The sequence below is a fragment of the Telmatherina bonti genome (assembly GCF_933228915.1).
Source record: "Telmatherina bonti genome assembly, chromosome: 3".
Lineage (NCBI taxonomy): Eukaryota > Metazoa > Chordata > Actinopteri > Atheriniformes > Telmatherinidae > Telmatherina > Telmatherina bonti.
Window position 1 is genome coordinate 31,375,057 of NC_136621.1, and position 13,604 is coordinate 31,388,660.

Genomic DNA, 13,604 nt, shown 5'->3' on the forward strand with positions numbered 1-13,604 from the left:
CAAACATGGATCAAGTAAAATCAAACCTTGAGAACCCTTATTTCAGTTGAATCCTCTTCATTTAAGGACTGAAACTCGCACGTTCTTTCAAGAAGTATTGATCTCTCAAACAATTTGTTTTGCAATAATCATCACTGAAAAAGAAGAAAATATAAAGAAATGCAATGTTAAGTTACGATAAGGCTTTCACACAGGCAGACACTTCAATGAGGTATCAGCATTGCCAATTTGAAGTCTTTCCATAACCTTCCACCATCCATTTGGCATTGAAAACAATGTTAAAGACAATTAACAGCTTGTGTGCCAACATCAACAAAAGCTAATCAACATGTTTTAACTTCTCTCTGTGACTTTTCAGTTAGGCTCCAGATTTAGGTGTTGTAAGACATAAACAGAATCATTATCTCATTTTTAAAAACATTAAGCATGTAAATAAACAATCCTAAACATTATCTATTCTGGGTTACACTACATGGGTCCGAGATGGCACCTTGTAACCAACCTTGTGGTGTCTTTACAGACGCAATAACATCATGCAACATAAGAGCAGCATTCATCTTCAAATTGTCCAGGGTGTGCAGAAAATGTGCCATCAAGGCATTCGCGGCCTGCTAAACACCTGCAAGTCTTCTCAAAAAGGACATCATTACATATATAAAAAAACATTTACTTGACACAACACTCCAGACACCTGATTTCAGCTCAGAAGTAGTTGCAATGTTAAACTTTAAATATTAGTTTGAATAATCTATCATTTAGTGGCTTGAACCTAAATGCTTTCCCTGCATATCTCAGTTTTCCTCCAGACTTGCACCTTCCTGTCACATTTAAGAATGTTTAGAAATTATTGAAAAAAACAACATAGCCCTTGAGAGGGTAAACCAGCATAAATTGTTTGAACTCAAGTTTCAAAGCACATCTCCCGCACTACCACCTGAACTTTAGGACATTAATACAACGGATTGAATGAGTCATCAACTAACAGTTCACAACCACTTACTGTATCAAGTAACATTATTAAAAAAGGTTATCTTTATATTGGCATCTGATTTAGTGTAAATGCATTACAAACAGGATTCTGACTAATTTTTCCTTTCCTCACAAGTCTCTGTGACACCAGCCCTCGTATTTTATCACAGTGTGATAGGAAAGATAATGTGGTCCCAGAGACAATCGAGCTCTGATCTCTCATCAAACACTGCTCCCCCCCCCCCCCCAAAAAAAATACAATAAATCAGGAAAGATTTTCGGCTTGAGAGAAAATTGAACTAAAGCAACAGAGTGAAAAAGTGCACAAACTTCCAAAACAAAAAAGGTGCTTTTGCATCAGACATGAAGGTTCTGGAATAGGCAGAGGCCAGCTTTTATTTAAGATGTCTGGCACTGAACACCGCCGGTGCTGGCATAGTCATCTTCATCCATGTAGTAGTACTGATGTCTGTGTCGTCTTCTGCTTTCCAAGTCACAGTCTTCCAAGTCAGCATAGATGTAGAGATCCTCATCCATACTTTCTGGCTGCTCTGCATCCTTCTTTGCTGGGAGGTAGCGCTCAAGCTCCTTCAGCTTGTTCTTGGGGAGAAAATTTGCTGGTGGAAACACAACCTAATGGAAGCAACACAATACATCTTATACCAGACATGTATACATGACAGCCCAACACTAAAATTACCATACGGTTATAACTGCCTTGTTTATTGGATGATGGGAGGTAACAAGCCTAAAGCGGTGACGTTAAGACATAAAATTCACCAATAAGGATGGTGTGCCTTAAAGATGGATATTTTGTGCCAGGTACTTATCTGAAAATAGATTTGTACTTCAAAGGTTTTCACAGGACTTCTTACCGTAAAGTGAATGATCAGACGTCCTTTTTCAAACGGTCTGCGATACATAGGCATCCCTTCGTTCAAAACACATTTGGTGTCTCCAGGCTTTACTAGTTCCCCTGTGGAAGAAAATACAAGATAAGTGTATGGGATGAGGGTTATGAGTCAGTAATGAAACTCTTGGGGGTTTCTCTGAATCCAGTATTTATGATGTTAGAAGACACTAGGGCTCAAGTTGCCCCTCAGTTTTGTACATTTCTAACTCAAAATGAGTCTGTATTGTAATTTTAAACCATTAAAGACTGACTAAATGAAACAAGAAAGTTTTACAAGCGTCAAAAGCTAATCACGTCACCATGCATTTATCAAGGGAAACAAATTCAACTACTTAAAAGTCAGAATCCGCTTTATTTGTCACTGAGCCAGCGACCCGGCACAACAAAATAATTCCAGTACAACCCGCCCAAGATTAGACAAAACAACATTCATGTGAGATAAACAGGATCAGGCAGACTGAGGCAGCAGCCAAAAAGCAGCACACCTTTTTATGCCGGCTGAGGATGCAACAAAAAAACCCAAAAAACACCTAAACAAAGAATTGCACATACTCAGAAAGTAACAACATAAGAGAACACATGGGAGGGGTGGTCTGATGGGATCTCCCAGCACAACCCAGTGAGGTCGCAGCCAACTGATGCGTCCATCCAACTTGCTGTCTGTGAGTAAAAGGGAGGGGCAAGGTCTGGAAAATGCGGTGAGTGTGTCTGTAGTAGTGAGCATGAGTGTGTGTGTGCGTTTGGTGAGTGGGTATGTGAGCTTTCTCCTAGTTCATATAGATATAGAGATAGATATATTTTATATATTTGATAAACCAAATACACAGTAAAATTATTTGCATTAATGGAGCACAACATACCCCACTCAAAAATAAAAATCTACAAAAAAACATAAGAGCAAAAGTTGGATTTTACCAATTTGGTCATGATGGTTCTTAGCCACTGCTTCATGGGATCTTCTGCTCTGCTTGTTCTATTGTCATTTCTACTTCTAAATAATTGCCAACAGTGTCGATACAACTCTTCACACACCCCAATAAGTTGTAAAGTGGTGTGCAAAGTATTGCACACCTGTCACCCAAAGCAGCCAAGCACAAATGCATGGAATAGATGAGTGCCAACATTTACTTGAAAGTTCAGACCAACGTCTAGTGGCATTACAACCACTAGGACTCTCGTTAAAATCTGATTTACTGGTGCAAATATTTAAATTTAAAACACTCATTTTGTCATTCCATACTATATTCCCCGACTGTGGGTAGATCACCTGTTGATCAGCACAGTGTGTGTGTAATAGTAGCAGCAAAGAAAAGACAACCTTGTTGTGTGACACTCACTGAATGAGTTTGCAAAACGCTTTTAGAAGTCCGAATGTTGGCCAGTAGTGACCATGAACAACTGATTAATGATTTGGTTTACCTGGATGTGATGTGACAAGCAGCGTTCGGCTGTCCAGTGTCTGAACAGGCCTCTTGAAACCACACAAAGCTTCAACGAGCTGCAGCTCCATGGACATGATCAGGTCTTCTCCTTTCCTGGTGACAACGTCACGAAACAAGTTGAACAAAAATATGTAGTATTTCTAGATTTCAGCTTTACTGTGCATTTTTAGAAAGTCAGGTCTACTGTGACAGTAAGATGCTAAAATATATTTAGTCCTGTGCCAGTTTAATCAAGAATGTTGCTGATTACTACTTTGTAAAAGGGCTGTGATGATAAGCTTTTGTCCCGATTTGATTCGATCCCGATGTTTTGGGTGCCGATTTGATTTATATTGCAATTGTCACAATTGTTCAATATTGCTGATTTTTGTAGATTAAAAACAAACAAACAAAAAAATGTTCAAAACTTTTTTTTGCTCGTCATTTTTCTTTATTTCAATTAGGAAAAAACAACACAGTAGCCAGACCATCATTCTGATTCTATAATACCCAAGCAAACAAGTAAAAAGATCAATAAAAACAATAAAAATGACAAAAATTTTATAATAATTATTTTTTATTTGAAAAACTGATTTTTTTTAACAAAAAAAAGAAAAAAATATATTTTAAAATTGTGAAACAAAATATCCTGATTTTCGATTTTTGATCCGATTTTCCCACCCCTACTACTTTGGTGGTTCTACTTTTTCACCTGTGCATTGAATAACAATTGATAAATTGTTATTGCATGCCTGTCCTTGGAGTTAGACTTGTCCTACCACTACAATTTACCAGCACAGGTGATGTCAGCAACAAGTTGAAATTGACAGCAAGATATTTTCTTACCTGGTGAAAAGTGAATGTTCACGCTGGTCCAGAACAACGATGATATCGCCTGGTTCAAGTCCTGGCTCTTGGTCTCCCTCACCATGGAAAACAATCTTCTGACCATCCTTCATTCCTGTAAAAATAAAGCCATGCAAACTCAATGTGCACCATCTACTTTTATACATCCACCCATTGTCAGACATAGCTGGAATAGTGATAACTCTTCCTTTTCTCTCACCTTTGTCAATGTGGACCTCCAGGATCTTCTTCTGCCTGTGGATCTTCCGACCTCCACACCCCTTGCAACGGTCCTTCTGGCTGATTCTCTGTCCTTGTCCCTGACAGCTGTGACACACTGTGGACACTTGCTGTACCATACCTGGAAGTAACTGGTGCACACGGACCTGCATTCCTGTGCCATGGCAAGACATGCACATCTGTCCAGCTCCTTTACGACTCCCACGACCTGCAGAAGGGGAAACATACTGGCAGTGTTAGCAATGACCAAATTAAAGACTAATTTGATAGTTCATCTAATGTGACACCTATGGCAAAAGGAGGAATACTGGATCTTAGAAATTGGTTGGTATGTCATTTTTTCCCCATAATAAAATGCTGCAAGTAGAAACAGTTTCATAATTGTGCACAGCAGATAAACTGAAATCTAACCAAAGCAGAGTCATCACTGGGATCCGCATTTAACTTTATTATTTAAAAGGCTAAATGACCCAGTGCCATAATAAAAGCATCCTTTTTGCTGATGTGAGGATATACAGTAGAAGGTTTGTCTCTAAAAATGCTGCTTTTAATCTCTACAATGAAGGAAAATTAATCTTTTTTTCTGCATGCAATGTATTGATCCAATAGCAGGTTGCAGTAAGGCGCTCTTGCCATATCAGCATGCAGCCTCCGTAACGGCAGAAACACCATAACGACTTCTGTGGTGATGGATGAAAAATTGTGTGTAGATTAGTAGCTCTTACTCGCAGAAAAATTAAAGCTTTGTAGGTTAAATTCACATTTCAGTCCAGTGGCTTCCTGGGCAAAACAACAAAGATAAAAATAAATCAATGAATAAATTTAAAAAACAAAACAAAAACAGAAATGTGAAATGGAACTGCATTTAAAAGTTATTAGTGGCTAAACTTGTCCTTTCACTAAACTTTCTTTTTGAGAGGCTCCAGGACTTGAACTTGCCTTTCGTCTGTCCCTTTTAAAAAAAAAAACAAAAAAAAAACATACAAGGCCTTCAAAATTAAACAGATAAATGCAATGTTGGCCTGAAAGACAAGATGCCGGTGTTGTCCATTTTCTTTTCTAATCAATTCATATTCTTTTCTCCCTTTTCTCAAGTGGTTGACTGGAAGCACTCTCACATGTCTACACAAGGCCAGAGGGCAGCAGCCCGAGTTTAAATCTGCCATCTCCAGAAAGACATTACATTTAGCTTTTCTTTGTCTAATTGCCTAAAACGTGGCTTTGGGTGGGAAAAAACGGTGGATGAGAGAAAGTTTGTTTCTTCCTGCTCTTATTGTAGAGGTGGCCCGAGAGTAGAGCCTGCACCAGAACTGTCCCCACAGTGCAGCTCTGCTGCCAGTCCCCTCTCCCTGAATTGTTTTTATATAATTTAATCATATTTAAAGTTATTAAATCACATTCGGGAGTAAATTTAATGGTTCTTTTAGGATTTCTTTCTTGTGTTTTTTTTTTTTTTAAATAAAAAGAAAGAAAAAGTTTACAAGAGGACACACGGTGCATTTATCTTTAATCTTTGCAGACATGTGCAATCAAGTTTCTTAACATCTTATTTAAGATGTTATATCACGTTTAAAATCAGCAGTACTTGACTTTTGTGTGAATTTTTTCTCTTATTTCTAAAAACACTGCAGTCTGATGGACTGATGATGAAGACGTAAAGCTGGATCTACACTCATCTGACGTATGTGTAAGGTAATTTGCGGTATCACTGCTGTAGGCTCGAGGAGTTTTTCCAGACCTGACTTGCACTCATGCTCACAATGGGGTTATGTAAATGTACTATTTTGTGATTGGTCAGTTTGTAATTAAGTGTTTCCAGAGTTCTAAAACTTCCTTCTGAATTTGTGTGGTAGCCGGCATGATGATGTAACTACGCTTATGTACAAGAACAAATTTCACCACTGTCAGCTCCACTGGCCCTACCCCACACAGACACTGCATATACATAAATCCAGCTTAATGCTTTTCATAACTGTTGTATTTTAGAGCCCTTTTCGGGTTTGCTTGCCTTGTCCTGAAAAGCCTGCTTGGATTACTGAATAAGTTCAGTTGGGGTTTAGTTTTAGTACATGAATACTGGATAATGTATGCAAAAATCAAGTCTAGATTTTATTTCTAATAGAAACTCTAAAAGGAATGCAGGGTGGCATTTGTATCCAAGCAGTTTCTCTGAAACATGTATTAGAAATTATTAGAAGCAGCTCATGTAACACCAAATCAAGACAAGGTGCACGTACCTTCACATTTCTCACAAATGCAGTTCTTCTGTAGAGCAAGTTTTTTCGTTACTCCATTATAAAGATCCTCCAACGTCACTGTAATCTGATGAACAATATTCTTTCCTGCATATAAACAAAATTTTGTACAGTCAGACATAAACGGGTTTTATAAAAATTGTTTCTGGCATAACACCTGAAACAAAAGCGATGTATTTCTTCATACCATAACATTAATACCTTATTCTCATTCTAAGGGAAGGGTCATTGTCACAAATTAAGAGAGACTGTAATACACACTGTAGCTACCTGATACCAATTAGTCTCTTATGCTTAATTTCAACTCTTCAATCTCTGTGGTTTTAATTATATATGTATAAAAATTAGTTATTCATGATTCCTTAATGAAAAAACTTTCACATGAAAATGCACCATCAACCTGCAAAGATATGTATGCTTTAGGGCAATACAGTCCCCAAACCAGATTTTCTTTCCAAGTAAATATCTAACACATTTCAGCAACACTCCACACTGCCTCCATTACCTGGACAGAGTTATTGTAGTAATATAATCTGGGTGCTAGACTGGCCTGTCTGCAGTGAAGACCCTTTAACCAATTGCAAAACTGTCAGGGTTTTTTGGGCTCAAATTGTGAAAGAATTATTCAGGTAGCATGAGAAATAATTTTCATCGATGAACTAACCACTACAGAGTCCAGAAATCGGCTTCATTTGAAGTCACTGGGATAAACAGGAAAATAATTTACACCGTCACCTAAATACACCATCATCAATACAAGATCTTGACAAAATCTTCTTTCTCTCTGTTCCCCTGTCAGTTGTTCATTTACTACGGCCTTTCTCCTAGCCAACAATATAATGAAAAAACAAAACAAAACAAAAACAAAACAGGTCATCACAGTAGTAGGAACAGGTAAAGGAAAATCTTCTTCACCAGATGGCAACCCTGTCCGAACATGCAAACAAAAAAAGCCCCACATAAATTCAAATTCTCTACTTTATCAACAACATCCATCACATAAACTCGCAACAGAAACAACACACATGCTTTCAGGCTCAAATATCAGCCAAATATATTCACAAAATGTCAAGAGAATCCTTTCAGCAATGGTTTATACACCTAAGCCCTTTTTAGACAAGAGATGAACTAATACTAGTTTGGTGCTGGTGCTTGAGTCAGTACCTAGCTGGCTTAGCTCTGGTGCTTCCAAAAAAACATGTTCTGTTTACCAGTTTTAAGCATGTATGTGCAGATTGTGTGTATCAAGGCTGCCCTCTATTGGCAGAAATTGTACACAGCACTGAATTTTCTTCTACTAAGCCATTACGTGGCTTCATTATACTATTACCAAGTTTGTTTTGACTGGAAGATTTGAAGGGCACTTCGATTTCCATAGAGTAAATCAAAATGTTATGCAAAATAGGTACTGTGCAATATTTTATGCTATCTAGTCGCAGAAATGAAAAATATTATCTATCATAACAGTATTTTTATTAATGTACAACAAGAAATTTATAACAAAACACTCAGCAAGTACACCTTTCAACTTCTTCCATCGAGATGTACCTTTATGTTAATATAGCAACCACATTGGACCAGTGGGGACAAACACTAACTCTAGAGAAGACGGTTTCAATGTTTCACAGCCACTGTTGTTTGGGAGCATATAATGTACATAGAATTGGCTTTAACTTGAAACCAGAGCTGCTAAAGGTCAGAGTTCTGTACACTAGACCTCTAAAACTGACTCATGATAAAATATTTTACAGATCTCTAATTTTTTCGCCCACGCAGTTCGGTGTATGTGCTATAAAAGATAGGTCAGAATGAAAAACAGATGCACTGTATTAATTAAAAACGTCCATCATTATTGAAGGCTTTAAAACAAACAAAAAAGAAAACTACTTTCAGAAATGAAAACTTTTCAGTCAGAAATTTACCACTACGTAATCAAAAATTTATTTAAACTCACATCTTATTCTCCAAAAATTGCCTACCTTTTCGCTCTCTGTGCATCCGACTACCTCCACCAAAAAACAAATCAAAGATATCCATGGGCGATGTAAAGCTGCCACCACCGCCACCAGTTCCTCCCTCCTTTATAGCCTTTTCACCTCCACGGTCATACAATTCTCTTTTCTTGGCATCAGACAACACCTCATATGCTTGTGAGATCTGTTTGAACTTCAGAGAAAGAGGAAAAAAAAATAAACACAAATACAATGCTTGCCGCATGGCTTTTGTTAACATACGTGATTAACAAGTGACTTACCTTCTCTCCCTCTGTTGGATTTTTGTCAGGGTGATATTTTAAGGCTAGTTTGCGATAGGATTTTTTCAGTTCATCAGGGGTTGCATTAGGTTTTACACCCAATGTGTCGTAAAAACCGGTTTCCTTGACCATCTTTGTCTATAATGGATGTCTCTGGGGAAGAAAAGAAGAAATAAGATCACCTGTGTTTAGTTCAGCTCTGACTCAGCTACTTTAGACTTGTAAAATGTAACACTGAAATTCTTGCCCATCAAACGGGTTTATGGTTTCAGATAAGCCACACAGTAGGAAATTTAAAACCAAGTTTTGGCAACATGTTGAGAAGAGAATAAATTTAAAAAAATAAAATTTATAATCTCCAAATAAGACTAGAGGGGAAAAGGACCAGAGTATTTCAATGAAAAAAAAAAAAAAAAAAAAATTGATAGTATGTCGAGAGATAAACATTTGCCTTTTTCCAGTGGTCTTTACTTCAGTAGTACAAGGATAAATACTGGTACAAGCAAATAAATGAATATGGCATTTTAATTTTTAGCCAGTTTTCAGTTATTGGGAAACTACTGTAAGTGTGATAATGCTTTATCTCTATGTATTTTTTACTCAGGATTAGTATAGCATGTTAAGAAAAGTGACCAGAAAGGTGTCAAATGTGCTAATATGATCAATTTACACCTGTCAATTTGTGCATCATGTTAATTAAACAGGGGTAGTTAGTTCTGATAGCGAAAACTTAAAGCAAGTAGACACAGACGTTGGAAATTAACTTTTTTTTGGTTGCTTTTCTATGTTGCTTGTTCTAGTGGTTGCCATCTTTGTTTTGATACGAAAACATAGGTTTCATTTCGTGAACTAGTTGAAACTGCTTTGAAATATCCAGGGACCAGATGTTTGTTTTTCATGGAGATCATTACGATTCTCCGGGGCAGAGAAAGACCCTAGAGATTTTCTACAGCTCTCCTGGGCTTTTTCAAACAATTTCAATTAATTAACTTATCACTACCACTGGACCGTGAGGGACACAAAGTGAAACTGAACAGGCCTTACGGAGCTAATTTAGCTATATGGATCGGTTATAGCTAAAAAATGCTAACTGAATTATTTTCACCAGCCTTTGACCGACAAAGCAGGTGTGACGTTGATTTGACAAAAACATGTACCGATAATTACTTTATTCCAACCTTATATGAAGACAACGATGGACACCTTCACAAGCTTTCAGTTTACAGCGACTCTTCTCGAATCTTCTTACCGCCTCAGCCATGCAAAAATACCATAGACATCTTACATACATAGACGCCGCATTGTATCAAGCTGACGTCTCATCGCGACGCCATCTTGGATGGGTCGTCCATGCGCCTCCAATGCATTTATTTGAAAGGTGTAGGCCCAACCACAACAATAACTCCACGAATTTTTACCTGATTTTTCTCAGTTTGGTTTGTTACAAAGGACAGAGATATGGTTATGATACAGATCACTGTAAAAAAAACAAAAACAAAAAAAAAAACAAAAACAAAAAACAAACAAACAAAAAAAAAAAAAACTACGTGCTTTTATGTTTAGATATTTTGATAAGTCCTACAGTTAGGCATCGTTAGCATCCCTTAGTCATGCTGCGGTTTAGACTGCTGAGGGACATTTCCTGATAGACTGAGCTTCTCTCCTTGTCCCTCTTTTTTAAACACCTCATTGAAGTAAAATGTATAATTTTCCTTTAGTTGATTATTCACTGTGTTAACATTATTTATCAACCAGTTATGTAGAAAAGTGTTTTGTTTGTGTGTTATATATACACGTTGTTCCACAAAAAAAGAGTTTTGTGGGGAAACTAAGTTGACGCTGCAGCAGAACTCGAAAGCGGATACCCATCCAATATGGCGGCGTGTATATGATGTCTATGAAAAATCCCCCTCCCTTGCTTCATCCTGTTACGTCATTCCTGTGCGACGAGACCGTAGTTAGGTCATCAACCGTGTACTTCTGCGTAGCAGCTGTAAATAGAAAAGCGCTCCAAAAAATGATAAAATGCCGACTTGCTGGCTCATTAGCAAGGAAAATAATCATAAACCCATACAACTGCCTCATTTACAGACAGTTGTCGTTGGAAGGGGCCCCGAAACAACTATCAAAGACAAAAAATGTTCTCGGCAGCAAGGTAACAAAATGATAATTCTGCTACTTTCTAGTCTTGTACTTCTCTGGGAATAATATAGCTGATCTCAACTCTCCTAGTTAATAAAGATCTTTTTTCCACGATGTTTCATGGTAATGAAAAGTGCTTCTTAAAAAATGTCAGCTAAAGTCAAACGAGAGATAGATGTCACAATATACAGAAGTTTGATTAGTTTGTAAAATTACATTTTGTCCAAGCAAAATGTAACCTCTTCAAATATCGTTTCTCAACCAGTTGAACTGAAAGCTGAGTGCAACAAAGGTTATGTCAAAGTTAAACAGGTAAGATTTGTAAAAGGAAATAAATAAATAGGAACATACATTGTATATGAAAGTTAAATAAACAGAAAAAAATACAACCAGGGTTACCTATTGATTAACTATTTTTGTTTATCCTTGTAGCTGGGCTTAAACCCCACCTCTGTAGACACTATGGTAGTGGGCAAAGGCAATGAAGTCAGAATAAAGCCTGGACAAAAGCTTTATATTGTGAATCAGCTGTACCCATATACTGTGCAGTTCAAAGAAGATCCAAGTGGGACCCACTGTAGTACCAAAAGACCAAGAGAGGCAAATTTACAGGACAAAGAGGTTCAGAGTGTAAAAGTGGCAAAACATACGGAAAAAGGCTCTCTGTCTGTCAGCCACGGAGAAGCCATGAAAACAAATGTAAGGAAATTATATAAAAAGCCATATAAAAAGTTTTTTTGATTGTTCATTGCGTTTGGTTCAGAATAATGTGTCTTTTGTACTGTTACGTTAACTAACATTTGTTGTAGGAAAGTTTTGGACATTGGAGCCAAGGCTTGAAGATTTCAATGCAGGACCCAAAGATGCAGGTTTTTTTTTTTTTTTTTTTTTTAAATAAAAACAAAAAAAACCCAGTTTGTGTGATAATTAACTGTTGGATTTTTAAATGGCATTGTTTAATTTCTTCTAGGTTTACAAGGATGATAAAGTTGTCGTCATTAAAGACAAATACCCCAAAGCTCGCTACCACTGGCTAGTCCTGCCGTGGCAGTCAATTTCGAGTTTAAAGGCTTTATGCCAAGAGCACTGTGATCTGGTCAAACACATGCAGCAGGTTGCTGACAACATGATTCAGGAGTGCCCAGAGTCAAGCTCACTACGTTTCCGCACAGGTTACCATGCCATCCCAAGCATGAGGTCAGTAATAAACATATAAATGGTATGTCATTCAATCTTTGTGTTCCAGATCAGCCGAGATCACTGGGATTAGTTTTACATCCATATTTTTATGGTTTGATTTGCATTAACTTAGGCAATACTGACCCCATGTTGTTGGGTCCACACAAACTTGAATGTAGTTTATCTCCAATACATGTCTCATTTCTCTAAAGTCTTTACCAAAGATTCAACAACTTTTCAATATTTTAGCTCATGCTGAGCCTGTTTTAGCTTGGTTGAGGATAATTGCACAATTTATCTCTCGCAAATATATAATTTGAAGGGAAATCAAGAAAAAACTCTTTGTTTAACTTAATATAATGTTAGCCTTGTTAGTGACTGCTGTAGAATTTACACTGTACTGCCACCTAGTGGCACAATGTATTAACTTAAGGATAAAGTATAACTAGGAAACTTTTCCTATTAACACTCTACTCATTAATGATCTACTTATTAGCCACCACAGACAGACAGGAGTCAAGGAGCCAGTACTTAAAAAAAGAATTATGAAATAAATGTATTAAAAATGCTGTTGTCACGTGGATGCCAACAGACAGAACTTCCAACCCAAAAAGATAACTTGAGCAAGACGTGGTAAAGATGTTCAGTGCAGTTTTGAGACAAATAATTTTTTTTTTTTTTTTTTACTTTTACTACAGTCATGTTCATCTTCATGTGATCAGTCAAGACTTTGACTCTCCTTGTTTAAAAAACAAAAAGCACTGGAACTCCTTTACAACTGACTACTTTATAGAGTCTCGTGGTAAGCATGAATTCAGCTTGTTTTGTAATATTTCATCTAAATGCATAGTACAGACTCATACATGCTGGGTTTTCTTCTAACAGATGTCATTCAGATGCTTGAAACAGATGGAAAAGTCACCGTTAAAGAAGGCACCAGTGAGATGTTGAAACTACCTCTGCGCTGCCACATCTGCCACAAAGAGCTTCAGACTATACCTGCCCTGAAGGAGCACCTGAAGTCTCACTTCCCCACATAAAGATGTCACCAGAAACAAAAGCTTATGTTTAAGACTTTTTCAAGTTTCATAAAAATTTTGTTCTTTTTGTATAATGTTAAGTTTCTTTTAGTAGTAGTAATTATGTTACCATAACATGGTTTAAGTCTGTAGCTTTGTTGCATTTAAACTGTTCAGTTTCAGAAAGTCAGTGTCAAGATGCACATCATTCACTTCAGTTTTCTGCTTGATTTTATGACATTCATCCAAACAATTTAATTTCTGTTAATATTTTCAAACATGTTCCATGTTTCAATGTGAAAAAATTCCAAGAATTGTATAGTTTTTAAAAAAATTCAGATTAAAAGAAAAACAAGTTTGTTATAA

At 37.0% G+C, this 13,604-nt stretch overlaps 2 protein-coding genes across 3 annotated transcripts; one reads left to right on the forward strand and one right to left on the reverse strand.

Moving 5' to 3' along the window:
* Positions 1–1,215: 1,215 nt before the first annotated feature.
* Positions 1,216–10,164, reverse strand: dnaja1 (DnaJ heat shock protein family (Hsp40) member A1). Its single transcript, XM_079264318.1, has 9 exons — positions 10,077–10,164; positions 8,899–9,051; positions 8,624–8,810; positions 6,627–6,731; positions 4,370–4,597; positions 4,150–4,264; positions 3,302–3,417; positions 1,845–1,945; positions 1,216–1,602 (listed from the first exon to the last, which is right to left on the reverse strand). The coding sequence occupies exons 2-9, from the start codon at positions 9,028–9,030 to the stop codon at positions 1,369–1,371; spliced, it is 1,218 nt and encodes a 405-aa protein (XP_079120444.1). The 5' UTR covers positions 9,031–9,051; positions 10,077–10,164; the 3' UTR covers positions 1,216–1,368.
* A 707-nt stretch (positions 10,165–10,871) lies between these two features.
* Positions 10,872–13,604, forward strand: aptx (aprataxin). Of its 2 annotated transcripts, XM_079262252.1 has the most exons (7): positions 10,872–11,053; positions 11,306–11,352; positions 11,473–11,739; positions 11,850–11,909; positions 12,011–12,237; positions 12,918–13,021; positions 13,105–13,604. In XM_079262252.1, exons 1-7 carry the CDS (start codon positions 10,924–10,926, stop codon positions 13,257–13,259), a joined length of 990 nt encoding a protein of 329 aa, XP_079118378.1. In that variant the 5' UTR covers positions 10,872–10,923; the 3' UTR covers positions 13,260–13,604. The 2 variants fall into 2 exon arrangements, with proteins under 2 accessions (XP_079118378.1, XP_079118379.1); XM_079262253.1 differs by lacking the exon at positions 11,306–11,352 and having other exon boundaries at positions 11,590–11,739.

What these genes read in the sequence shown, in the direction of transcription:
- dnaja1 (XM_079264318.1), bottom strand. Translation starts at nt 9,030, where the DNA reads ATGGTCAAGGAAACCGGTTTTTACGACACATTGGGTGTAAAACCTAAT. An exon ending in GATGCACAGAGAGCGAAAAG is followed by an intron (nt 6,732 to 8,623) that starts GTAGGCAATTTT and finishes GTTTATATGCAG; the next exon opens with GAAAGAATATTGTTCATCAG. An exon ending in CATTTGTGAGAAATGTGAAG is followed by an intron (nt 4,598 to 6,626) that starts GTACGTGCACCT and finishes CCCCTTCTGCAG; the next exon opens with GTCGTGGGAGTCGTAAAGGA.
- aptx (XM_079262252.1), top strand. Translation starts at nt 10,924, where the DNA reads ATGCCGACTTGCTGGCTCATTAGCAAGGAAAATAATCATAAACCCATA. An exon ending in GAGAAGCCATGAAAACAAAT is followed by an intron (nt 11,740 to 11,849) that starts GTAAGGAAATTA and finishes CATTTGTTGTAG; the next exon opens with GAAAGTTTTGGACATTGGAG. An exon ending in CATGCCATCCCAAGCATGAG is followed by an intron (nt 12,238 to 12,917) that starts GTCAGTAATAAA and finishes CTTTTACTACAG; the next exon opens with TCATGTTCATCTTCATGTGA.